The following is a 26,147-nucleotide window of genomic DNA, read 5'->3' on the forward strand; positions in this document are numbered from 1 at the left end:
TTTTTATTAATTATCTTTTTTTTTTGGAGGAGGAGGAGAAGGTTGAGTAAACCAATATTTTTCATTGTAACTGTTGTCGTAACAATATGTTTAAGAATAAAATTTATCATCTACAATTTCTGAATTTAGAAATACACTATGCTTGCTTTAATATGAAATAATAATGTTGTAATAAGACCTAGGCTGGAATACTATTAATAGCATCAAGCATTTGGTACTACTAGGTTTTCGGCCCTTGGATTAAAAAATATACTGTTAGAATGATATAGACCCTCTAGGGTTGAATGGGTTATTGGTTTAATAGTATAATCTAACTGGTGAAAATAGTCAAAGGGTTAAATCTAACGATGAAAAACTTGATAGCACCAAATGCTTGGTGCTTAGTACTGCATGCATACGTAAATTAATTGTACTTCTCCTTATTTCACTGATCTTAACAATAAAAAGAATCTATTTGTTTATTTGATCTTAACAATTATATTTGTTTGCCTGTAAAATGATTCACTCACTCTTTAACTTCAACCATAATTGTTACAATGAGTCCGGCTGGAATACTATCGATAGCACTAAGTATTTGGTGTTATTAAGTTTTTTACCGTTAGATTTATGTGATTAAGTTGTAATGAGCAGCTTTAGTAAAAAGTTTGCAAAATTTAATATTCATAGCGCTACTGTGGTAGGGAGCTAAAAAAAAAGCTTATAAAAATAGTATTTTTAAATATTATTATTCAAATACTGGATTATTGAAGAGTTTTATACCCTATGGTCAAATTAAATAAGTATTAGAGTATGTACATGTTGCTGTTATAATGGACCTGAGGCCCAAAGCTGTTTGGAGGCCAATTTCTCCACGCGAGGCAAAATAGAAGATACTTTTTTCACGTGTTACTCATATAATTATGTATCAAGTTAATCAAACAAAATGGTTTTATTTTTCTTTATTTAAAATAAAATGATTGGATGTATCTCAAACATCTATTACTCTTTATATAGCTAAATCAACATGCAGTTGAATCATGAGTTAACAGAGAAAAAAAAACAAAAAAAAAGAAGCAACAGTTAATTAATTAATTTATATCTTCAATGACTAATTAATTGATGCTTCGCAATATTAAAAATACTTTAGCCAAACTACATGCACAGTTAATTATACCGTAGACTTTGGTTTTCGTGGAGCAAAAAGATTATGGTAAAGTGCAATGTACCTGTGTTCATGATATGTTTCTCTCCAAATATTTATTCATAAATTAAATTTAAGCTATCACCCCACACTTTGAACAGAATCAAGATCATGCTGTAGAAAATCATCTCATCATATACAGTTTTATTATGAGATTGCACAAAATCAATACCATTGAGGCACATTGAAGAATATAAAAAAGTTTTGATTTTCCAATAGAGATTGATGCTTGACCAATTATATAATATTTTTTTGTGTTTGTACAAGCATATACAAGAGGGGACAAACTCAAAGCTACTAAGCTGAAATGGACAACCAAATTAGGTTACAAGTTTATACAACCAAAGCATTTTAAAGGTGCCAAGTAAACCACATTTGATAGGAATTTAGTACCATCAAAATTTTAGAAATATGTTAAGTTTTCGCTATCAGAAATCGACGCGGGTATAATCGTATTTCTAAAAACGACACTGGTGTAATTGTCAGAAATCGACACTGGTATAATCGTACTTCTAAAAATCGGTGAATAATGTGTAACTTGGAAAAAAAAAAAAAGAAAAAAGAGGAGACAAGTTGTTTGATTAATTATGCGCGTGTTCGTGACAGTTACAACCCATCAATATCAACTTGACATTTTAATGTCCGCAACTAGTTCTCACCTCCCCCCTCCAATTTGCAAGAACAACTTGTGAGTGAGACCTAAAAAGATGGAGGTTTAGTTGCAACTACCAAAATTCTAGCTTTCCAAGACCCTGCATGCATGATTCATGAACCAAGCCAAAAAAAAGGGCAAAATGAAAATGATACTAAGAAGTTTCATATTTTGTTAAACAATTGGAGGGGGAATCTGCATACCTACAAACTGATTAATTTATGAGATACCAGTTACTGGCCTAATCAATCTTAATTCCTCCCTTTTTATATACAAGTTCAAAACTAGTGATTTGGATTATCCACTTCAAATATCTTCCAATTAGCTATTTGTAATAATAGTAAAGGTAGAAAAAAGAAAATATTGATAAAAAATAAGTTTGACTTCTTTTGGTGGTCTATAAAAATTTGACTTAGCTCTGCTGCAGTTTCTACAATAATATTATTTTAGTGAATCGATTGCAACAATCACTGTACATTTTCATTAATATTATCCCCCCATTTGTCTACAACGCACACACATACAAGTTTAAACAAATAGAAAAGAGAAAAAAAAGAAAAGAAAAGGCTCATTTGAGATCCTCTTAAATAGCAAAGTTTTAGAAGGCTTACATGAGATCTCTTCAATGGCAGAAGCGTCAAGGTTTTACTAAACACGTTATTAAAGATGCATGCAACTTAAAGCAAAATTTATCAAACACGTTATTAAAGATGCGTGCAACTTAAAGTAGAAGTAGAAGCCAGGTCAATTGAACTCTCTCGCTCAACTATAAGTGTTTTTCAAAAATCTTTCACTTCCTTAAAAAAAAAACCTCCCTTTATGTTATAATCTGCAAGTACGCAACCTCGGACAAAGAGGACGACGAATGGCGACGACCGAGGAGTTCTTTCGCTTAACGGTCATAATCTAATCTCAAACATTTTGTAAGAGTCACTTGCCCCCACCTAAATCTTTCTCCCGAATCTCGATCCGGATCTAAATTGTTGCCTCCGATGCGCCAAACACATATTTCAAGCACACGCAAAATGCTCTAACTAAGGTTTGCAATTAATCTCACTTTTGAATCTGATTGAATCAGCACTTCACTGACCAACTTCTATTATAAAAAGAGAAATCTACAAGACCTTCCCTTTCAAAGCGGAGAACAAACATTGTTTCATTAGAAATTACATTTCAATATCCATTAAATTGATCCAAAGTCAGCGTGATATGATTAATTTAATCTGGTTGCTGAATATAATAAGGTGGATATATTTCTCCATAATTTAAGGTCAATCATTGATAGTAATTAAAATGTGATATTCGATAAAACGAGTTGCTTAACGCAATACCAAAATAAAAGAAAGGTGTGCTTTGTACCACCACTATTATTGTATACTCCTGATATGCTGACATGCTAATGTGTAGCGTGCAAATTAAAATTATGACTTCATATGAAATTGCACGTTGATTGCATTACATGCGGTGAGCAAATACAACACGAAAATGTTCTATTTGTTTTGATAGTTGATACCAATGAATCGATTAAGAAATATTTTGTGCAGTTTCACTGAAAAACTAAGAAATATAGAGTTATATTTCGCTCCAACTCTTTTTGACCCAACGAAATTAATCAGCCTTCAATATCAAAAGGATCCTAACTTGTTCAGTATAGATCAACATCCTTTCTCTTTCATAAGCAGAGAAAAAACGCATACTAGTTACTGGGTCGCTTTTCTATGGGACCAAAGCATTTATCCTCGTGGAATCCGAAGATCCTAATCCAAACATATGACAACTTTGCTTACCACCGATCGGACTTAGCACAAGTAGCAAAAAATTTGATGATTGGTATCAGAGGTTTTAAGTTCAAATTTCAGTTTCTTCACATTTTTAGTTTAATTTATTTCTAAAAATAAAATACACGAAACAGATAACGTGCTAGTTTTTTCTAAAAAGAAAAATAATAACAACAAATACGAAGTAAGGCTCCAACCTTCCAAAACCAAAAAAAAAAAAAAAAAATATCCCACCAGCACAACTGGTCAAATAGTTGAGCTTCAATTCTTGGCCCAAATCCTAATTTCCACAACTCTCTCTCTCCATCTTTAAAAAATAATTTAAAAATATTATCAGATATATCCATATATTTCTGGATTTCATATCAGCCACTCATTTCATCTCGCATATTATACAAGTCTCCTACTAAAATATTGTAGTTATGCACTGTTGATAAGCCCGCGTACTTAGTGTGAAAGACTCTAATTAATTTATATATAAAGATTAAAATATTCATGTGGTTGCTAATATATTAATGGGTCATAGAAAATCTCTTATTATATCGAAATTGAAAATATAAGGCACACTGTGCATTTACTAGTTTTCTATAGAAATAAAAAATAGAAAAAACTTCAAATGTCATTATTCCCGTGGTTTCACACTTTCTCACTTTAATATCCTGTGGTCTAAAGTATATCAATTTAGTGTCATGTGGTTTTATTTTTATTTTTTTATTATCGATTCCACTAATTTTTTTTATTAAATCAGTGACAAAGTTAAAATTAAAAAATAGTAAAGTGAATATTCGATAAACTTAGGTGGAGTATCTGAAGTTTTTGTATATAATTTAATAAAATATTAACAGAAAAACTGACGAAAAAATAAAAATAAAACCACAGAACACTAACTTGATATACTTTAAATCACATGATATAAAAATGAGAAAGTGCGAACCTACAAGGATTGTATGTGAAGTTTACCCTAAAAAATAAGCAGAGCCAATAAGCGTTTGGGCATGTGCCCACTCGGGCCCACACAGGCCCACTCCCGCCACTGCTTATATATCTCCTATCCGTTTCTTATCCTTGGACAGAGTGTACCAAGTCAGCTGTGGACCACCTAAGAAATCTACTCTCCATCCTATTTATTCTTGAAATTCTCTCAATTTTACCAAAAATAACTTTCCAAATCCACAAAACCAACTGATTTTTAACCCTTCTGTTTTATTAAGAACAAAGAAATTAAATTTATAGGTAAATTATACTTTTGGTCCTCAAAGTATAAGACGCATGATATTTTAGTTCTTAAACTTTAATTTAATATAATTTATGGCTCAAACTTTATAACTTATTATAATTAAGTCTCGCAACTCATTTTATTTGGCTAAATATTTATAAATCACTAATTGGAGATGATGTAGCCTTTTAATTATTTTTTTTGAGAGAAAGGTAGCTACCCGCTTCGTTTACTTCATTTATAAATAAAATAAACTGGAAATGTGAATCAGCTAGGATTCGAACTTGGGTCTTGAGTACCAACTAGCTTTTTAATTATTATCACATCATCTGTCGCAAAACTGCTATATCACTTTCACATCAGCGACACATTATTTATTAGCCAGCTAATTAGTCTGTATGACTTGATTACAATAATTCAAAAAATTCGAGCTAAAAATTATAATAAATTAAAATTTAAGAGCTAAAATATTATGTGCCTCATAGTTTGAGGGCCAAAAGCAAACCTTATCCAAATTTACACTAAATCAATTAACTGTTCCACTCCAAAACAATAGCTGTCAATATCACCACCCATCCTTAAGATGTTCGCAGATTACTCATGACTATCATAGTAAAACCTGGACCAAAATATTTTTATTTTACTTTTAATCTGGGATGATAGTTAGTTTTTATTTTTCATATTTATCGTAATTTAATATGCGTTGTTAAATCTTAATTTGCACCGTTTCGCTTCGTTTATTTTTTTAAAAAAATAAATTTAGTTGAAAATATAAATTAATTAAAATTTTTAATTATTAAATTTTTTTTCACTTGCGTCAGAAATGGTAAGTAATTTGCAATGTTACGGACAATTAAAAAAAAGGGCGATTTGGCACCGTCCACGGGCGCGATCACGGGTTGTTGCGTCGGTCTCACCGATCTGACCCTCCACTTTCCGCTAACCCGAAACGCGCACACACATACATATGCTTCCGTTATTTTAATCACTTTATTGATTGATAATAACAATAATAATTAATATTTAATTTAATTAACATTTTATTTAAAAAATTGAATTAAATTAAATTTTACTACATTATTATTAGTGTACAATAATTTACTACTGTGACGAGTTTCCGTGTTGGTTTCGCACATGGAAGCGGACTCTGTATGTCCTATTATATGATTGAGCATCGTCGGCTTCTCGGAATCAGTGGCCATCCATGGCCCAACCGGTGGATCAGAACGGGCCGAGGTGGGCCACGTGGCTCGCCACCATTTGCGGGCTGGTTACTCCCAGCACCCGGTGTATCCGTACTAGCTATGCACCGGTGGCACATTTCAAGATAAAAATGTTTAGGTAGATATAATTTATTGTATTTTAAGAATCTATGTATGAAAAAACCAAAAAAAAAATTTTTTTTTCGAAATTTATAATTTTCAATATATTGAATTTTTCAATGTTGTAATGTGGTTCATGATATGTACGGCACCGGGAGTAGGGAATAGTGTGTCGGATTAAGGAGCTCAGAATTTTCCCGAAAATAGTAAATAATAAAGTAAAAAAAAAAAAAAGCCTTAGCTAGTTGAGGCTGCTTCTTCTTCTTCTCAATCCTCTTCTTCCCCTTTTGAGGGTTCTTCTTCTTCTTCTTCTTCTTCTTCTTCTCCTGAGATTGGAGTGGGAAAAAGGAAAATTTCCCAAATCAAATCTCACAGTTCGTGGTGGAGATCGCTTGCTTTGATCTCCAGCTCGTAGTGTCTCTTGTGGGATTTCTCTTTGGCTTAGATAGGAACATAGAGTTTGATTTGTGGCGCTACTAACTCAAGGTATGCTTCACAATCTTGGATCTTTTTTGATCTGTTGATGTAGTTTTTGTGCGATCCATGGTGTTTTCGAGCTCAAAATTGCTTTTTGATGGGTTTGTGCGGAGTAATATGATCAATCGGAGATGCGAGAGAGGTAAAAATAGGGTTGGGTTGGGTTGGGTTGGGTTGGGTTGGGTTTGGTTTGACTCAGTTAGTGGGGACTGCTGCTTAGATTAGATCTTTTTGTTTATAACCTGTATCGTTTTGTTTCCTATGATTCAGTGATTAGAGTGGTAGATATCTACATGTTCCTCTTTTACTTCCTTCTTTTATTGATAAATGAGTAAAGTGCCTTGTAGATCAAGCATTAAAGAGGCAATTTCAAATGGTATGGGTTCCAAATTAAATACTAATGTAGTGCAAAGGATTACTAATGTAGTGCATAAGATTATACTTGCTAAAAGGTCCCTTTCCCCCATGGATTTAGTTCAATTAGTCACATGTTGATCATTGATCTTATTGCAGGTTGATTGGAGTTTGTGATACTTGTGGGCGCTACTTGGCGCCCAAGATCAAATCTAATAGGCTAGGCTGAAAAAGCTAACTCTCCTGAACTTCTGGTCTAACTCTGGGAAGATTTTGGGATAACTAAGACATATATATTTCTGGTAGAAGAAGAATAAGAAATGTAATTTACTGTACAAGAAAATTCTATTTGATGCAGTGTGGCAGAGCCTTTTCAGTTGACCTTCTAAGGTTTCTGTTGTCTGTGAGGAGCTTTGGAAGTTTGTGGTGCTGATAAAGAAGCCGTGATATTGAGCTTTCCTGAAGTACAAAATATTTTTGCTCTTCTTGATTTCCTTTGAGATCATGGATGGTTGACCTCAAAATGTTTGAATTGGCGGATGATCCTTAGTTCTTTGGGCAATCAAATACCCTGCGCCACTCTCTGCTTATTTACTGGAATATCGCCTTGTATTATCGTTTCTCCAGTGAAATAGTGAAGAAATGGAAACTTTTACGGCTCCTGTCGCTGCAAAGCCTTATCTTTTCCCTTCTCTTGGACCCGCCCTAATGATCTCTATGGGGTATATCGACCTTGGGAAGTGGGTGGCAGCTGTCGATGGTGGGGTGCGTTTTGGATATGATCTTGTGCTACCAGTGCTCTTTTTCAACTTCACTGCAATTTTGTGCCAGTACCTCGCAACTTGTATCGGCATGGTCACTGGAAAAAATCTTGCAGAGGTAACTTTTGGCCCTTTTTCTCTTTTATTCTACATAATGTGTTGTTTCTGAAACCTGTGATTCGAAGCAACAGATCTCCTTATCATTGCTGAGTGAAAATTTGGGAAAATTTTGTTTTGGTGCTATGGAAGATGAAATCGTTCATCTTCCGAGTGTCATTGTGCCAATATGGGGAGGAGTCTTGAATTGGTCTAAAGAGGACTACTTTGAAACATTGCAACCTCTCTTGTTCACTTCTTAAAAGAGGATTTGGAATGAACACACTCCAACAGAATTATCTGCTGCTAAGTCCCGGAATGGAAGCTAAAGTGCTGCTGTATTAAATTAAGGGTAAACTTCAAATACCACCCCTGTGGTTTCGCACTTTCTTATTTTAGTACCCTGTGGTTTAAAGTGTATCAATTTAGTACCATGTGGTTTCATTTTTTTTCTTTTCGTCAGCTCCTCCGTTAACATTTTGTTAAATTATATACTAAAAACTTTAGATACCCCAACTAGGTTTATCGAATATTCACTTTAATACCTTTTAGTTTTAACTTTGTCATTGATTTAACCAAAAAAAATTAGTGGAGGAGATAATAAAAAGAGAAAAATGAAATCACGGAGTACTAAATTGATACACTTTAAACCATAGGATACTAACATAAAAAAAGTGCAAAACCACAGGGATGGTATTTGAAGTTTTCTCTAAAATTAACTATTTTTTGTCCATTCAAAGCATAGATATCTAGCGTTTGGAATCCCAATATTTCATATTATTTATATTAACGAGCACAATTTGCTCTGGTGCTGCCATGATATTAGTTTAGATTATTAAATGCCTTGTACATGGATGTGCTAAAATTCTGGTGCAATCTATTTGTCGTATGGAGCAGATGTGCAGTGAGGAGTATTCCAGATCATCGTGCATACTTTTGGGAGTTCAAGCAGAGCTGTCCATGATTACTTCGGACCTTACAATGGTAAATTATGTGCTTCACTACTATGATATGCTACCCTTTGCTTGCTTCATTTTTGTGGCCCAGAAAACTTCAAATATCTTTGTTGACATGAGAGCACCTTTTCTAAAAATTTCAGATTTTGGGCATTGCACACGGATTAAATCTACTGTTTGATATTGACCTCATCACGTGCATCTGTTTTGCTAGTGTTGCTGCTATATTCCTTCCTCACTTTATTACCACCTTGGTAAGTTCTTACTTTTCTTTAACATTTGTCCACACAGCAGCTGAATAAATGATGCTTCTTCCTTGTTTCTACATGCTTAAGCTGCAGGACAACCAGGTCGCAGAAGCACTGTATGTTGGAATAGCAGGCTTTGCTCTGTTATGTTATGTTTTTGGAGTACTAGTTAGTCAGCCAGAAATTCCCCTGGTAATGAATGTTATTTTCCCTAAATTGAGTGGGGAGAGTGCATACTCCTTGATGGCTCTTCTTGGCGCAAATATAATGGCACACAACTTTTACATCCATTCTGCAGTCGTACAGGTAAAAGTTATAATAATTCTTATTTGGCTTATGAGATTGAACTTGTGCTATAAATCAAACTCCCGAAATTCTTTTACTTGGCATTAGTTACATTCATTGTAGCTGCCTGTGCTTGTCAAAATATTTGTGGTTCTAAGGTTTCGGTGGCATTCTTTGTGCATGCTATATGTTAGTTAACTTTGATTCACCACAAGCTACTCATAGCTGCATATAGATAGTTCCTTGCCGGAGGAGGTCTGGTAAGAACGTGCCATCCTCTTATTGTATTTGAGCACAACTAGTTATAATGTAATATTTGGAGCTTTTTTGCCTTTGCCATCTGATGTCAATCTCTATGGCCACATATGATTACACCATTGACGAATGTTTCAACTAGGAGTATAAACCTTTTCAAAGTGGAATTTGGATGAACATCAGAAATATGCTGCTACAACTTAATAATTCAGACTTAGATAAGTTTTCTTGATTTCTCTTCTAAATATTTTAAGGTTGTGTTTAGATGCTGCCGGTTTAAACTTGAGATAATTTAGTCACATCTAGAGTTGCTTTAAGAAGCTTCTTTTATTCAGTTACTCAGCTGCACTCAACTTGCAATGCATTTGCCAAACTACTGTTTCTCTGTGTATTTTCAGTAGATAGCCTCTTACTTTACTTCTTTTTCATTATGAACTAACCATCTGATAAACGAGTGGGTGTTAGTGCTTATTTTTTCTTTCTGTCCTTTTAAGTGTTTTAGTCATCCATGGAAGTTTCTAGTAATAATCTTTGGCATGTAAGTAATCAAAGCCCTGATATCACAACTTACAAGCGTGAATGATGTAAAATTTGCAAATTGTTTTATGCTTGTCGTTGCAATTCTAAATTGTTCCTTACTATCACTGCTTTGACTAATAACTTCTCTATTTGCTCTGTTACATTCTATTATGCTAAATGCCTCTTCAGAATTCTATAGATTTTCTAATGAAAAGTTTTAATTTTTTTTTCACAGCAGCAGAGAAAACCCGATACTGTTGCTATCGGCGCCTTGTTTAATGATCACTTATTTGCTATCTTATTTATATTTACTGGCGTTTTTCTGGTGAATTATGTACTGATGAACTCAGCAGCAGCTGTTTCCAGCAGTGCAGAAGTTCTGCTCAGTTTTCAGGATGTTTTTTTGCTGATGGACCAGGTTCAGGATACTTTCTTTTCGAGTATTAGTTTCGTACAGCATGTTTTGCACTTGCATTAAGTGCTTCATTGGATAACCCATGCCGTGTATGTTGCAACAGATGCCTAAACAATATAGTTAGGCCTTAGTCGAAGTGTGTGCAGGACTACACTTTTAACTTATATTATTGAGGCATATCTTGACTACAAGGCTACTTTTATTTTTTACTCATTTTCAATGCATTTCTCTCTTTAGATTGTTTTATGGCAGACAATCGCCCCTAAAAAGGTTATAGAAACTAATTGTTATTCAGTTAGAATCTTAATTGTATCTTTGTGATCTTATTTTTCTTTCTGGATCATATTATTTAAATTGCCATCTAGGAGTTTCATACTATTGGGCTTTGCATAAATGTTTAGTGAACAAATTCATATTTCCATGCATCAGAATTTATTTGTGATGTGATAGCTGCTGACATAATGTGCTTTCTCTTCCGTTGCAGATATTTAAAACTGCTATAGCACCAGTAGTGTTTTTTCTGGTCCTTCTCTTTGCTAGTCAGATCAATGCTTTAACATCAAACACTGGTGGAAAAGTGATCGTGCAACATTTGTTTGGCATGAACCTCTCTGTTTCGGCTCATCATCTGCTAGTTAAAGTTCTCGCCTTCATCTTGGCTCTCTACAGTGCAAAGGTGGCGGGTGCTGAAGGGATATATCAGTTACTGATTTTCTGTCAAGTTATGCAAGCTATGGTTCTTCCATCCTCTGTTATTCCCCTTTTCCGCATTGCTTCATCAAGACTGATAATGGGTGCCTTCAAGATCTCTTGGTATCTCGAAGTCCTGGCTTTGTTTGCCTTTTTCGGAATGCTAGCATCAAACATAATTTTTATCATAGAGATGCTATTCGGGAATAGTGGTTGGATAAATAACATTAAGGGAAGTACGGGAAGCAATTTTGTTGTCCCTTACACTGTCCTCCTCCTTATTTCTTGTGCATCCATTGCTTTCACACTCTATTTGGCAGCTACACCCCTGAAATCTGCTAGTGAAGAACCAGATAATCAACTATGGATCTCTCCCACCCAGAAAAATTACCAGGAGCTTTCTGAGAGTAGAGAGGTTAATAATACTCCAGAAAATATTGAGTTTGATGACGATCAGGTCTCTATGGTAGAATCTAACTTGGATAATCTGGTAGAGTCTCATCCCGACAAATCAACTGTAGAATATCAAGATCTTTCTGAAACAGCTGTTGAATCCGACCAAGACTCTAAACTATCTATTGATGGCACCAACACTAGTACTATAACTTGTCCTTCCCCAACATATCTTCCTGAAGAACCAAAGTTCCTCCTGGAGGAAACTTTGCCAGAAATAGTAAACAAGACTTCACCTGGTAATTTACCAGATTCTATCAAAGTCGAAACGAAAGTGGAAGCACAAGCAGAGGTTTGCACTTCTAAAGAGAATGATGAAGCAGAAACTTTGGATTCCGATAAGTCTCTTAGAGAAACTTTTCCAACTTCAACAACTGATGGTCCAGGATCTCTTACTAGTGTAAAGGAAAGAGGATCTGATGGGTTTAATGGAAGTGAAAGTTTGTCAAAAATCTCTGGATTGGGTCGTGCAGCAAGACGCCAATTTGCAGCTATTTTGGATGAATTTTGGGGGAATTTATTCGATTTTCACGGTAAACTCACGCAAGATGCAAGCATGAAGAAGCTTGATGTTCTGTTGGGGCTTGATTTAAGAGTTGTTGGGTCCTCGGCCAACTCAAGCGCTGAATCGTCCAAGAATCTCTTTAATGATGCAGATAAGGGACTTGATATTGCTGCAAACTCGAGCAACTTCATGTCTCGTAGGCAAGGTAGAATTTCCAATTTGGACCTAAGTTATGGGCGGCAGATTGGTTCCTCGTCTTGGGCCCAGAACATGCAATTACCAAACACACAACTACAAAACTCAAGCACCAACATGCTTGAGGGTAGTGAGAAGTTGTATTCAAATTTCAATTTACCAGCTTATTCCGATACGCGGGATTACCAACCAGCAACCATACACGGCTATCAATTAGCATCCTATCTGAAAGGGTCAAGTGTAGGGCGATCTCCCTACTCTACTATATCACCGGACCCGCAATCAGCTTCTAAGCTTTCTTCATCCTTCATGACAAATTATGGAGATTCAGTTATGTATGCTTGTGGTCAGGATGCGCTTGGTTCGGATGCGCTTGGTTCATTAGGAACGTCAGGTATACAGAGCCCAACTGCTGCTCAAATTTGCAGGCTGCAGGCTGAAAACCCCTATTATAATCCTTCACTGGTTGAACCTAGTGAGAGTGTTGGCGCTGGAGCATATACAAAAAAGTACCATACTTCACCTGACATATCTGCATTAATTGCAGCTAGTAGGAGCTCCTTGTTAAATGAAGGTAACTGGGGTGGGCCCATTGGGCCACGGCCTTCTCTAAGTAGGATGGCATCTGAGAGGTCACAATATGCAAACTCTATCTCTAGGACGGGAGTTCCGTTACCTTTCAATGAGCTTTCTCCACCCAGACTTGATAGAGATGTTTTCTCGTTGCAGTCGAATTTGAATTTGAATCCTGATTCCAAATCTCTTTGGTCGAGGCAACCTTTTGAGCAATTATTTGGTGTGACAAAAATGGATCAGAGTAGGGGAGATGGAGGGATTGGGGGAGTTGCCCATAGATTTAGCACAGCTGCCAGGCAAACCTCTTATGCGGAAGCAGAAGCCAAACTACTTCAATCTCTCCAATTTTGCATTACAAAACTGTTGAAATTAGAAGGTTCAGAATGGCTCTTTAAACAGAATGGTGGGTGTGATGAAGAACTGATTGATCGAGTGGCTTCAGCTGAGAGATGGTTACAAGGAGGTACAAGTGAGATCAATCAGATTTACATGGGAGAGCCTCAGCATTTGGCTTCTCCTGATCAGAAGTTCGGTTCCGTGCAGAGGAGCGAAGAGTTGGAAGCCCGATTTGGTCAGCCATTGCCTAATTGTGGAGATAATTGTGTGTGGCGGGCAGCTCTGGTGACGAGTTTCGGTGTTTGGTGCGTTCGCCGTATCTTGGAGCTATCACTTGTAGAGAGCCGGCCAGAGCTTTGGGGCAAGTATACTTATGTTCTAAACCGCCTTCAGGTAAATATTTCAAATTATTAAGTAATTTCACCAATGAAATTCACTAATACTATAGAGTTAGACCTCAATAATATATACTATATCCATACATTGTCAATGTCTTTTTTCTCTTCAACATTGTTGCATCTTTTTTCAATTGAATTTTGTCCCCCTTCATTTTCCTGGCAGTTTACCAATCTTCACTCGATTTCTGTGGTTTCTCCTGGTTGAATAGATTTATCAACTGTCATATTAACTCTCTATTTTTTTCCTTGGTAGTCCTTTTCCCCTTACTAACTCAGCATTAACCTCTTGAAATACTAGTAAGCTTTCCGCGAAGCTGGAATTTTCGCTGGTTGGATTTTCCCTCGAGCATCCATTTTCCCCGTGAATCTCCACAAAAAATCTCATCTGCTTGATATTTGTTCTATGATATCAGTAATCAATAAATAACTATTTTTATTGATCTTTCATCTAAAAGACTAGAACAGTGCATTGACCTTTTCTATCACACAGGGAATTCTCGACCAAGCATTTTGTAAGCCCCGGCAATCCCTCCTAACATGCTCATGTATTGAGCTCACGGGGAAGGACATGAGAAATCTCACCAAGCCATTGCAGAATGGGCAATCATTATCGACACTTGGTAAACCAATCAGAGGGTCCTTCACAACTGCTAGTGTGGTCCTCGAGATCATCAAGGATGTCGAGATTGCTGTTTCTGGTCGCAAGGGCCGGACAGGGACTGCGGCCGGGGACGTCGCATTCCCAAAAGGAAAAGAGAACTTGGCATCTGTACTGAAGCGGTACAAGCGGCGGCTCTCCAACAAGTCTTCAGGTGCCCATGAAGGTACTTCATCTCGGAAGGCCACTTCGTCGGGTTCCTTGGTCTTATAGCGTTCAACAAAATGTCGGTTTTGCTTTATTTGAAAGAGTCGTGGGTTTTTTTCGTTGGAAAACGTTCTTACGGATCAGAGACTCTTCTTCCATTGTCCATGCCAAGTTCTCTCCTCTTTGTTTTTTTTTTTTTTTTTTTTTTTTTTTTTTTTCTTTCCCTGTATGTTGTTGTATAACAGTCGAAAGGAACAATATTTGAAGAAAGGATGAAGAAATATAGGGGCTGGTGCATTTTCATGTTCGCCCTGCTAATATTTTTCCATTGCTTGTATGTTGGTGGATCCATGCGTGCAAACATTGTCTTATTTTAAGTGGGTATTGAGCTTGTGTTTTTTTTTCCCCACTTTGTTTAATAGATGGTGAACATACATCTGTGGAATGCGAGAATAATTGATTATTAATGTGAGTTAATGTATTTGTTGGTCGTAATGCATTCGTTGGAGATTAACTAGCTCATTTGAATCATAGTTGTTAACTTTTTGTTAAGTATTCATTTTCCAAAATTACATTGGCCGGTGCACTACTGTTACTCTTTCTCAGTAGTCAAGACCTGAGCACGAATTCCATAGTATGCGTTTTGAGTGTTTCTATCAGGGTTTTGGTTCAAAATATTCCAATGATGAACTTTATCTTAATAGTGGAACTGGAACCTCTCTCTATTATTGGATAGCACTCAATACTGCTTTGAGATTTGCGTCAAGTGCCATCTACCAATAGAAAAGGATGTATCCCATGGGATGTAACCCATATGATTCAATCTGAAGAGATTAGAGCTCAGATAATTGAATGGGCAAAATTAGAAAATGGAGGGAGGCGATGGAGAAAAAGCAGGACACCCTGCATGGCCACCGTTCAAATACAGAAATCAATGTCCCTACAAGTCTTAACATTGTGCAGGAAACATGGTTAAGATACCCAATTGTACAATCTTTACAAGATCATCTTTACATTGTTAGAAATGCTATCCACAATAGACGACATAAAAACTGCACAGCTTGTACTTTTACAACTTTCCATTTACACGAGGAATTTTGGCGGGGGTATGCCAATTTCAAAAGATACATGATTCAAATGCTCAAATGCTTTATGGTCATTAAGCAACCAAGGAATTAATGATAACGATTGACAAGGTCCTCACAATCGCCAAAATTAAGATCTCTGTATGATTTCTCCTATTTCCTTCAAAACATTAAAAAAAGGGAAGTGGAGAGAACGAACCTCAAGCAGTTATTCCGAATTTGCTGTTAATTTGCACGCTGGAAATTACCCTGAATAGAGAAAATGAACCTTACCCTTCAGTTGAACTTGTACAATGCAGTGACTGATCCTTTTCATCCTAGCTTTTACTCGAGAACTCATCCTCCTTTTTACTCGAGAACTCATTCTCAACATCCAAAAGGCAGTATTTAACACCATCGTCAGGTTCTACACTCTCAGATGTGTGTGGAGTATCAGTTCCAATTTCGGCATCTTCTCCCCTGACAACAGATGATTGAATGTGTCCAGAGGCACCAATGATAGGTATATTGGGGCGGTTTAGGCTCAAAGATTGCTCCTTAGGTAACATTTGTGATTTCCTTTCGTTAGCTTGAACCAAGTCAGTCACTCTAACCTGATAACGTATCATTTCAAATATCTTATTATCTAATACATCTCTTGAAAATATCAAAATAGAGGCATCTATCTAGGCCCAAGTACCTGCAATGGCTTCATGACATCAGATTCTCGGTCTTCAACTCTCTCAAGTGCCTCTTGAGCTTGTATCTCCATTGAGTCTCTCACAAGCTTACTCAAGAAAGTCACATCATCGGACATGACGCCGAGCCCCTTCAACAGCATTGAGCCTAATTGCAAGCTAGTCTGCAGCAAGAGAATAATATAAAACAGAAGGGTGCTGAGAGAATTTCACAGGTTAAAACAATAACGGGTTCCTTCAATCAGTTATAAGAAACAAAGTTCGAAGTTGCGCTATAACTCTACCTCTGCATTTGCGAGAATGGCTTCTGTTGCACCTGCTTTCTTTAGATCTAGAAGATGGGCAAGATCTTGAGCTCTCGCATATATGGGAACCTGAGAATCAATCTTCAGTAAGAAGAGAAATGAATTAAATCTTATTTTCTTTTTCTCTTTTTTTAGCAACATGCTGCCTTTTTAGGTAATCCATTGCCTTTCATGTTAGAATTCATTAAGGTAAAATAACATATTCAATCTCACTGATAAGTACAATCAGTATGCCCTCATTAAACCATAATATATCACCATGCACACGAAAAAGTGAATTACTTCGAGAAATATTTGCATCCAGGCCCAACATTCCACAAAAACAAAAAGACAAACAGAGAACAAATCTAAACACTGTTTAACGAGGAGTCAAATGTTACCCCAGGAAAAGCAAGCCGTATTCTTTGAACTGCCTCAATTGTCTTCTCTCTTCCAGTATACATTATCAAGACAGCTTTAGGAGAAGATATACCCGCCGACTGCAGAACAGCTGGCCGTGATCCATCTCCATATAGTATCGAAAACCCCGATTTTCGAGCTGCCTGATTCAAACCAGAAAGAGCATTCTAGTAATTTCCAAGGCTAGAGAGCAACTGCTGGTAAAACTAGGTTTGGTTGGGAAACTCCTTTTCTAACCTTTACTACACCAGGATTTAGATCAAAGGCAACGTAAGGCCATCCTGCATTATCACCGTCCAGTCCAGAAGCTAATGGAGTAGATAGAAAATTGGCAAGAACCTGCAGTTTAATAATATATATTTAGAAATTAAGATCTCATAATAGAGCCATACCTTAGTGAGTTTTACACTTTTATACCTGTCCCACTTGCCCAAATCCAAGAATGACCACAGGTTCAGTTGCATCAAAGCTCACCATCTCAGCCGCTTTCTGTCAAAGATCTAAAAGCTTTACAAGACTGTAGTATTCAAAGAGAAAATCCAACCTTTTGTATATTAGACATGGAAAGCATAAACTGGTTACATACTTCTTTTACTTGAAACTTCTCATCAATAATTTCAGCAGCTTTCTTTCCGATTTCGTTGAGTAAAGGAGTTAATGCCATTGACAAAACGACGACTATTATAAGAAGTTTGTTCAACTCGAGCGGCAGAACCCCAAGCCTGTTCGAAAAATAAAGCAACTTAGAACAAACCAAAAAAGGGACTAAGTGGGTACACCTTATAAATTGCATCTTACACATTAACCGACCTGTTTGCTAAAGAAAATACCACGAAACCAAACTCGCCTCCTTGAGAAAGAAGTAAGCCAATCCTTATACTTTCTTGTAAAGTTAATCCAACGCGTGGACCAATTGCAGTTATTATCAATGTCTTAATTACAATCAGACCTCCCAAGAGCGATAGAACATTTGGCCACTCGCGGAAAAGAAGCTGCACAAAAGAAACTATCAATGTAAGTTTTGATCAAATCCAACTGTAGGTGCAATGTTCTAGATACTATTAGAACTACAAAACAGCAATTATTTATATGTTTACATTGTCTAAAAATAAAAGAAATTATAGTACAGAAAGAGGAAGAAAACACCAAGTCCACAGTGAGTCCCCGAATTCAGTTGAATTGAGATATAGTTCGATCTTTGAAGCAGCAATTTTACTTTCTTTTCCACAATTTCTTAATAATTCAATATTTTTAAATTTTTAATAGTGACTAGTGCATTTCAAACAATATTCGTATTAAAACAAAACTGATATTAATGGAGATGCAATCACTCTTATCCAACTTCATTTCCAAAGGCAAAAATTTAGGTCTTAGAGATGTTAGATGGATGTAGGTCTTAGAGATGGATGTACGGATAAAATAAAAGTAGACATCTACTTATGAAAATAATGATGACTAACCTGCATATCAATAGATGTCCCTGTTGTCACAAAAAATAATCCTAGCAATAACCCTCTGAAGGGCCTTATGTCGGCTTCGATTTGCGTACGAAAATTTGTTTCTGCAAGAAGGGCTCCAGCGAGAAATGCTCCTAGCTGGATGATAGCACATTCATTAGCATGTCTAACATGACTAAACATAAGGGGCTCTGACGTACATATCAGATAAAATATGTATGTCATATGTACTCCTCAAAGTATAATTTCTGAAAAACACTCTAATGTTGTGAGGTGCCGTCCAATTTATGGGGAAAAGTTGGTTTTCTATTAGAAAACAATTCCTTAACGAGAGAAATGTTTGCAATGCAAAGGTACATAAGTAAGAAATTAAGTTTTTGAAGGGCATGTACAAATATTTAGATTTCACAGGGGTTTACATGTAAATATCTCTAAACAGAAAAGAACAGCCTACTTCATGACTTTCAAATGAATATCTACCGTGTCACTAAAACCCAACTTCTGGGTAAGAAGCGAAGTCCCTGAAACTGTAAGTAGACAAAGAGCAACAAATGCTTCCGAGCTCCTCGACTCCGCAACAACCTGCAAAAAGGTAATTATAAGATGCAGTAATGTCATCTTTTAATCAACCAATCATGAAATTTGTCTTTCAAAGATGGTTACATCAAAGACGCGCCGAAGAAAGTATTTTCCTCCAAGCGAAAGTAGACCTAGTCCACCTAAAGCTTTCAAGCTCTCACTTGCTAACATTGGCAAAATACTGTTATCAACAGCAGTCTGCAGTTAAAAAACCAAAACAGGGTAATACTACTTGATTTTGAGAAAATAAGTTTTTTTGATTTATGTACATGTAACTATATAAAATATATGAGCTGATGGAAAATTCACAAAATAAAAAAACTAATTTTGTTCATGCTGCAGCATTTGTACATTATAAAAATATTACAAATTCTCATAGCAATGATATGAAAATCGATGGAGCTGACACTCTTACATCCTATATAGCACAGAGTGCAGAATACCATATATCTAGTATTTCTCGAAATATTTTTTTGAAAACAAAGCTGAAATTTAAGACAGTTTATCTCTGAATTCTCTTTTTGTTGACATAACAAGAAACGTATTTGATTGGAACATGTGTGCAGTGGTACCCAAAAAGGAGCTTGCTTCTGTGTCAAATTATTTTATGGGCTAACCTTTTTCATACCTGATTCTCTAGCACCGGAAGTATCACTAGTAGAGGGACAACAGCTATGTCCTGCAAGAATCAAACAATGGTAGCAATCATCACGTAGACAGCAAAGTTCAGAATTATATCGTGTGATTTTACAGACATCACAGTAGAATATTAAAGAATTTTTTTTCAAAAAAAAGATATCTATTAAGGAGAATTCTCATATAGTTTACCTGAAAAAGAAGAATTCCCAGAGTAGCGGAACCAAATCGGGTAGGGAGCTCACCTTTCTCTGCAAGAAGCTGCAAGAAGACTTGCAATTTTAGAGCAACAAGTTGGTGCATGTCTTTGATGTTGCCATCTTGTGGAAAGAGGACACTACCATCCATACAGCCAATAAAGGAATGCATTCTTGTGATGTACTAATGCCCTTAGAATAAAACTTTCGGCTAGAAAAGAAGACAGTCAAATTTTGTGACTAACAATGTCATTCTGAAATTTCCTTCACATCAAACATCATTTTAGTTGTGTTCTTCTCTTATAATGACAATGATATTTCCTCTTTCCACCATATGATGTTTTCTATCAGACACTACTTGTTTCTTTGATGTTGATTTATGTGTAAAATTAACCAAGTATAAAAGAACTTGCCATATAAGTTATACAGAGTGAAGCTATTATCCAACATCCAATTTCTAAAATATCTAAAAATATCATTGTCAAGTTCACCACTTAAGTTTGTGTCATTAAAATGTTTTGGAAAGTTTTCATGACATCTATATGCATATCAACTGGTTCATCTCATAACAAGTGAAACACGCTGAAGCACTAGCTTCTTTCCAAATACCATAATTAAGTATTTAACAATGTGAAAGCAAGCACATTTCCCATTAGAGAAAAGACAATGTTCCAACTAGTATGCAGTATGCACATTGTGAGGCTGTTTCTTTTCCTGTCACATTTAACAGGATCAACATAGCAAGTGAGCTTGTGGCATGTCTAAGGCAGGGTGGATACCCAATTATAATTACTTAAACTGTAACTCGAAATTAAATGATAATGTTTCTTACCTGTAAAACAAAAGCAGAAGAGGATAACGAAAGAGCGGCTCCAATTACTATGGCTTCATCAACACTACGAATATTTACCTGCAATTCACACAAAAGAACATAGATAAATGCTCCAAAGACACGAGCAGAAATTGCACGATCTGAATTGTATAACACCCATTATTTTCTTTCATATAATAAGAATACTTCGAGCTCCTCACAACATAAATTGCATCGTATACTTCATCCTGACTTGCCAGGATCAGATAACCGGGACTCTTCCTAAACTAGCACAAATATCACTTTGTACTTTGTAGCCAATGCAAAAGAGCAAACAGCTCTAACGCATAGATTTGACTTTCTTAATATTTGCTCTCCGTTATGAATTATAAAATTGTCAAAGATGAAATTTAATATGTTCAATTAAATTTTACAAAAGAAATACCTGGAAAATATAAGGAAACTATAAAGTTGGTTAGGGGTCTTACATATTGGATAACTAGGAACAAACAAAATAATACAAAGTCTTGTAAAACTCACAAGATTTTAAGTTCTAGAAGTAATTCCTTACCAGGTCAGGTCTTGAATGAAAAAGGAACTCCAAAATTTTTGTTCCAACAGCACCATTAGGAGGAAGTTCAAATGCCGTAAAAGCAATAGTAGACAAAAGAACCTTCAGCACACAGGAAAGAAAAACAAATTAACTTCTTATACGCGGCAACTGCCTAACCATGTTAATTTATCAACATTCTAAGCTGTGGATAGAACTCAAGAAAACTATAGATCTCCTAAGACCCAATCAACAGAAGCAAAAGTAACTAACAATAAGGCAGCCAAATTGTGATGAAGAAGGGGAATGCTCAGACATAAAATAAGAAAAGATAGTGATGGAAATGCTAAAGAAAAGATTAACAAATAACTCGTATTCATTTGAAGGGTACAATTACAGTATAATCAAATTTAGATAGCAAAACTACTATCCTATTTAATCAGAGTGGCTTATATTTCCTTTTCATTCAGATTATGATCATATTACTTGGCAGGTAGATGATGTACATGGTAAAAAAGCAAGAAAATATGATAGACAATCTGGACAAGAAGCATAGCTTATTTGTAATGTCAAAAAATGCAAAAGAATTACGATTTTGAGATGAGGTGAATAGTTTTCCCTCCATCAAATATGTTGAGTCAATGCATGGACAAGGCAAGATAATAAGAGCAATATCATAAATACCAAGGGTTTGGAGTAGTACAAACAAAGGTAAATACAAGCAAAGGAAGAATACATCCCAGGCAGAAATAGATATAGGTATTCTCATGATATTCTACTGTGCTCTAATATTGAAATGGTCACTCTCATGTTTGCATAAAAAAAGGAAAACAAGGCGGTAATGTTATATATATTTGATATATCAGACATATGCGCTCATTAAATAACTCACAAGCCAAACATTAGTGTCAACAAAGAACAATATTTTCACACCTAACCTGAGGTAATCCCATGCCAAAGGCATATTTTGCAAGAGCTCTCAAGCGAGCCAATGAAAGCTCCAATCCCATTTCAAACAGCTGCAAAAGAATTGAAATGTTTATCAAATAGCATTTGTTAAGCATGAGCTGAGCTTGTCAAAAACACAAACCACGGGAAAAAAAAAATTTATTCCAACCTTATAAAGTACTATAGACAATTGATGGCAGATCACTCGAAATTTGTCAGAGATTCAAAAACAAAGTAACAGCATAAAAAGTCACACATAATGACAATGCTGACTCTTAAGTCATGAATATACTTACAGTTACGTCAAAACTTGATAGCTAGAGTTGATGCAAAAAAAAACAGGGGCTAGCATCAAGTGGTCAAATGCACATCAGGAGATGGAACCATTTTAAAGCAAAAAAAAATTGAAAGTTACACTACAACTCAGGGAAAATGGACATTTCTGAATAACCATGAAGGATATATTACAGAAAAGACTCCAATACCGTTTAATAAATGGTATGACACTACGACATAGACCTGCTTCCCCTAAGTGAACTCTTGGACTATTCACATGCTTTATACTATTGACAGCCACTATCCTGGCCTGGATGCATAACATTCTTAGAACATAAAAAGCTGTGAAAGAAAAAGGGCTATATACAAAGAAGTCTCTGTCAAGGATATTTTTCGTCATCATAGCTACATGATTGACAACTACTATCCTAATCCAACCAATTCAAAATACATGTGAAATACATTATAGAAGTTTTCGTGGAACAAAAATCTACCTGCAGTAAAGATAACGGTAGATGAAATGATAATTTCATATGAAGTGCAAATCATTTTTAACTATAATGAAACATATCTTAGTGTATACAGATAGAAGCTGTACCAGGAAAAGTATCCCCCATTCTGACAATATTTTAACATCTGTGAGATTTCTGATAAAGCCAAACTGATTAAGCACAACACCAGCACAAAAGAAACCAAGTATCTGCAAGAAACATACAAACGAAGAACAGATGATCAAGATGATGCTTTTTTTTTTACAATGATGATGACAATGATGATGGAATTCATGAACAAAAGAACAGAAACTTGACTAAGCGAGTCGATCTACAGTTGAACAAACTGCACTTTACATGTATACCTTGCATTTAGATTGTGCCATCTAATCTAGAAGGCATATGTCCAGATTTCAAAGTTTTAGAAGTACATATGCAATATTTGGGCTTTGTGATGTGTTTATGAGCAAACATCCGAAATCCAAAAAAATGGAGTACGTATGTGGGATAATCACTTTTTCAAGGGTACATGTGGCAAGAACTTTGAGTAGAAAAGGCAAATGTTTCTGGGCCTCTGACTCCATTACTTATTTAGAGTTTTTCAAAATAGGCTACAAAACAAAGTAGTGCTAATTTTGTGTCAAGGAACCTATGTGTAATTTTTCAGACGATAAAAACTGAGAGGAAAAGGAATATAAAGAAACGATAAAAAGAAGATAACAATTGCAAAGGTGTGTAGAGTAGAAATTATATGACAAAATTATGTTATCAAAAGAGACTTACAGGACTAGTTCTAATAGTCTTGAATGCAGGTACAATAAAAACTGTCACCGCCAGAAATGTAAGAGTATCAAACCCTAAATCATTGATTACATCGACGGCACTGGCAATATCAAGCTCCGCATTTATTTGGAATTTTCTTCGACAAGCTTTTCTGCTGTAGTAAGGAACTCTCCAACCGAAATTCACGTGAACTAGATCTTCGTGCAGACCCTTCGAATAGTGCATTGGCCTAATTCTTTGAAGGCCATGTCTATGAGATACAGAAGACAAGTGAAGAGCCACTTTTGGTTCATAACAACAAGATACATTAGCAAATAACTTATAGTGATTTGGGTATATGCAGTTCCGCGCCATTACTGAATATACTTGATACCCATAAGGACCTTCCTGCCATAAAATATCGCAAACTATTAGAACATCTTAACTTAGATATCAACAACAGGACGTGGAGTGGGAAGGCGGGTAATTCATGGAGAAGGGATCAATATACTAAAGTTTACAGCTAGGGCCTGTTCTGCTGTGCTATAGGTTGCAGTGCTGTTTGATGGCGCGGTCTCTGAGGATAGCTATTAGAAGAAGCACTATGAGCCTGTTCAGCCCAGCTTCATTGCTGGGCCACACACTGCAGTGCAGTGTGGTGACGGAAAGCTCCAAGTTTGGAGCTGTTTTTTGCAATTTCCTGCCACACTGCAGCCAAGAACGTGATTGCGAACGACGAGCTTCCGCCATTGCGCGCAGCAGAGTCAGGCCAAATATGCCCGATATTAAGTTCCCCGAGCAGCTTCTCTACGCCGCAGAATCAGAGGATCTGAATTAAAACTTCAGCTCTCGGAACTCAAAACAATCCAGCTTCCGGCAAAAGCAGAAGCCGAGCCAAACAAGCCCTAAACTTTTAGTAGCTTGAAGCCCACCACATCCAACAAATTGCACAAACGTGTTCGCGATAATGCCTATGATAAGAGACCACAAACCAACCCATCACTCCACAATCCTTCATCAAAAACAGAACCTTTAGAACCCTAGACGAGAAAGCGAAGGCTACGCCACTAAAAAAATCGCTTCCTGAAAGAATCACCTTGCTAGCGCATTGGAACTCGGCCATGGCTCAGCTCAACACGCGGAAGCGAGACTCCGCCTCAAAAATCTCATATTCGGGGGGAATCAGAGGTCGACATGGCGTATGGGGGAGAGAGAGAGGGGAGAAGGGTCCCACCAAGTAGGGTATGGGACGACGAAGCCCTCTTCTTTTGGAAACGCCCTCGTTTTTTGGAGATATTGATTCGCCATTTCGATTATCCACGAGTGATTGAGATTTGAGAGGGGGAAGAAGAAGAAGACAAAGTTGGAGAGGAAGAGGTAAAGAAGAGAGCCGCGCGGGCTACCGCTGGTCCTCAAACTACTTGGACTGTGAAATTTTGGTCCTCCAAGTTTATTTTATTTTATTTTTTAATTTAATTTTTTTTTTAATTTATAATAATTAAGTTTTATTTTATAATTCAGTTATAATATAACAATATTATTATTATGATTAATAATGTGAGAATAATTAAATTAGAGCTTTTTTTTGCAAATAGCCCCCTGACAAATTTTATTTGCAGAAATAGCACCGTCCAAAAATTATTTACAAAAATGGTCCTGCCCGTGCCACGCCAGCGCCACGCGGGCAGAACGGGCCCAGATGTTTAAGTTGAACACGGTAAAAAATTCACCGTGTTCAATACAAGATTTTTGTATTGGACACAGTGAATGATTCACCGTGTCCAATATAAATACCCCAACAATGGTTAAGTTTGAGGTATTTGTATTAGACACGGTAAACCATTTACCGTATCCAATTATTTGTATTGGACATGGTGAATGGTTCACCGTGTCCAATACAAATACTTCGATCTTAACTATTTTGTATTGGACACGGTGATACAAAAACTTTGTATTGAATACGGTGAATGATTCACCGTGTTCAACTTAACCATCTGACCCAGCCCCGTCCGCGTGGCGCTGATGTGGCGCTTGCGTGGCGGGGCCAGGACCATTTTTGCAAATAAATTTTTGACAGGGCAAATTAAAAAAAAAAAAATTTGTAAGAGGGCTATTTGCAAAAAAACCCCTTAAATTATTATATTATTAACACATCAGCGATATTTTATCATTCAACTAACAAATTGTATTGCGAAACTATATTAATAACAAAATTTTAATTAAAAAATATAACCAGCTCAAATCGCCTTTTTTATAGTTTGAAGACCAAAAGTGCAATATAACCTTTTTATTATTGTTATTATTATTTAAAAAGCTAATTATAGTCTCGACAGATATAGTTCAAGATTGAAAATAAACAATTCGAAAGGATGCGATTGAAAACCAAAAAATTTAAAGATTATCATTTGAAAATACATTTCAAATTATAAATTTTATTGTGATCCAACAACATCTTATTGGTCATTTTATAATACTCTTTTTATCAAAAATCAGGTGCTGAGA

The 26,147-nt window shown here is 36.1% G+C and overlaps 2 protein-coding genes across 9 annotated transcripts; one reads left to right on the plus strand and one right to left on the minus strand.

The window, feature by feature from the left end:
* On the plus strand, positions 6,439 to 14,967 carry LOC109712749 (protein ETHYLENE-INSENSITIVE 2). Of its 6 annotated transcripts, none has more exons than XM_020236493.1 (8): positions 6,439 to 6,634; positions 7,139 to 7,858; positions 8,734 to 8,820; positions 8,936 to 9,046; positions 9,128 to 9,346; positions 10,335 to 10,517; positions 10,999 to 13,662; positions 14,158 to 14,967. In XM_020236493.1, the coding sequence occupies exons 2-8, from the start codon at positions 7,622 to 7,624 to the stop codon at positions 14,536 to 14,538; spliced, it is 3,882 nt and encodes a 1,293-aa protein (XP_020092082.1). In that variant the 5' UTR covers positions 6,439 to 6,634; positions 7,139 to 7,621; the 3' UTR covers positions 14,539 to 14,967. The 6 variants fall into 6 exon arrangements, with proteins under 6 accessions (XP_020092082.1, XP_020092084.1, XP_020092085.1 ...); XM_020236495.1 differs by having other exon boundaries at positions 10,338 to 10,517; XM_020236496.1 differs by having other exon boundaries at positions 9,134 to 9,346.
* On the minus strand, positions 15,396 to 25,018 carry LOC109712750 (K(+) efflux antiporter 3, chloroplastic). 3 transcript variants are annotated; one of them, XM_020236500.1, is made up of 19 exons: positions 24,742 to 25,018; positions 23,667 to 24,049; positions 22,991 to 23,092; positions 22,107 to 22,187; positions 21,190 to 21,291; positions 20,640 to 20,717; positions 19,803 to 19,871; positions 19,603 to 19,653; positions 19,059 to 19,172; positions 18,876 to 18,977; positions 18,399 to 18,533; positions 17,749 to 17,930; positions 17,525 to 17,660; positions 17,356 to 17,427; positions 17,176 to 17,277; positions 16,920 to 17,081; positions 16,519 to 16,608; positions 16,237 to 16,398; positions 15,396 to 16,150 (listed from the first exon to the last, which is right to left on the minus strand). In XM_020236500.1, the coding sequence occupies exons 2-19, from the start codon at positions 24,018 to 24,020 to the stop codon at positions 15,875 to 15,877; spliced, it is 2,370 nt and encodes a 789-aa protein (XP_020092089.1). In that variant the 5' UTR covers positions 24,021 to 24,049; positions 24,742 to 25,018; the 3' UTR covers positions 15,396 to 15,874. The 3 variants fall into 3 exon arrangements, with proteins under 3 accessions (XP_020092089.1, XP_020092088.1, XP_020092090.1); XM_020236499.1 differs by having other exon boundaries at positions 23,667 to 24,053; XM_020236501.1 differs by lacking the exon at positions 24,742 to 25,018 and adding an exon at positions 24,167 to 24,646 and having other exon boundaries at positions 23,667 to 24,053.

Source organism: Ananas comosus, linkage group 7 (genome assembly GCF_001540865.1).
Source record: "Ananas comosus cultivar F153 linkage group 7, ASM154086v1, whole genome shotgun sequence".
In the NCBI taxonomy this organism is placed as follows: Eukaryota; Viridiplantae; Streptophyta; class Magnoliopsida; order Poales; family Bromeliaceae; genus Ananas; species Ananas comosus.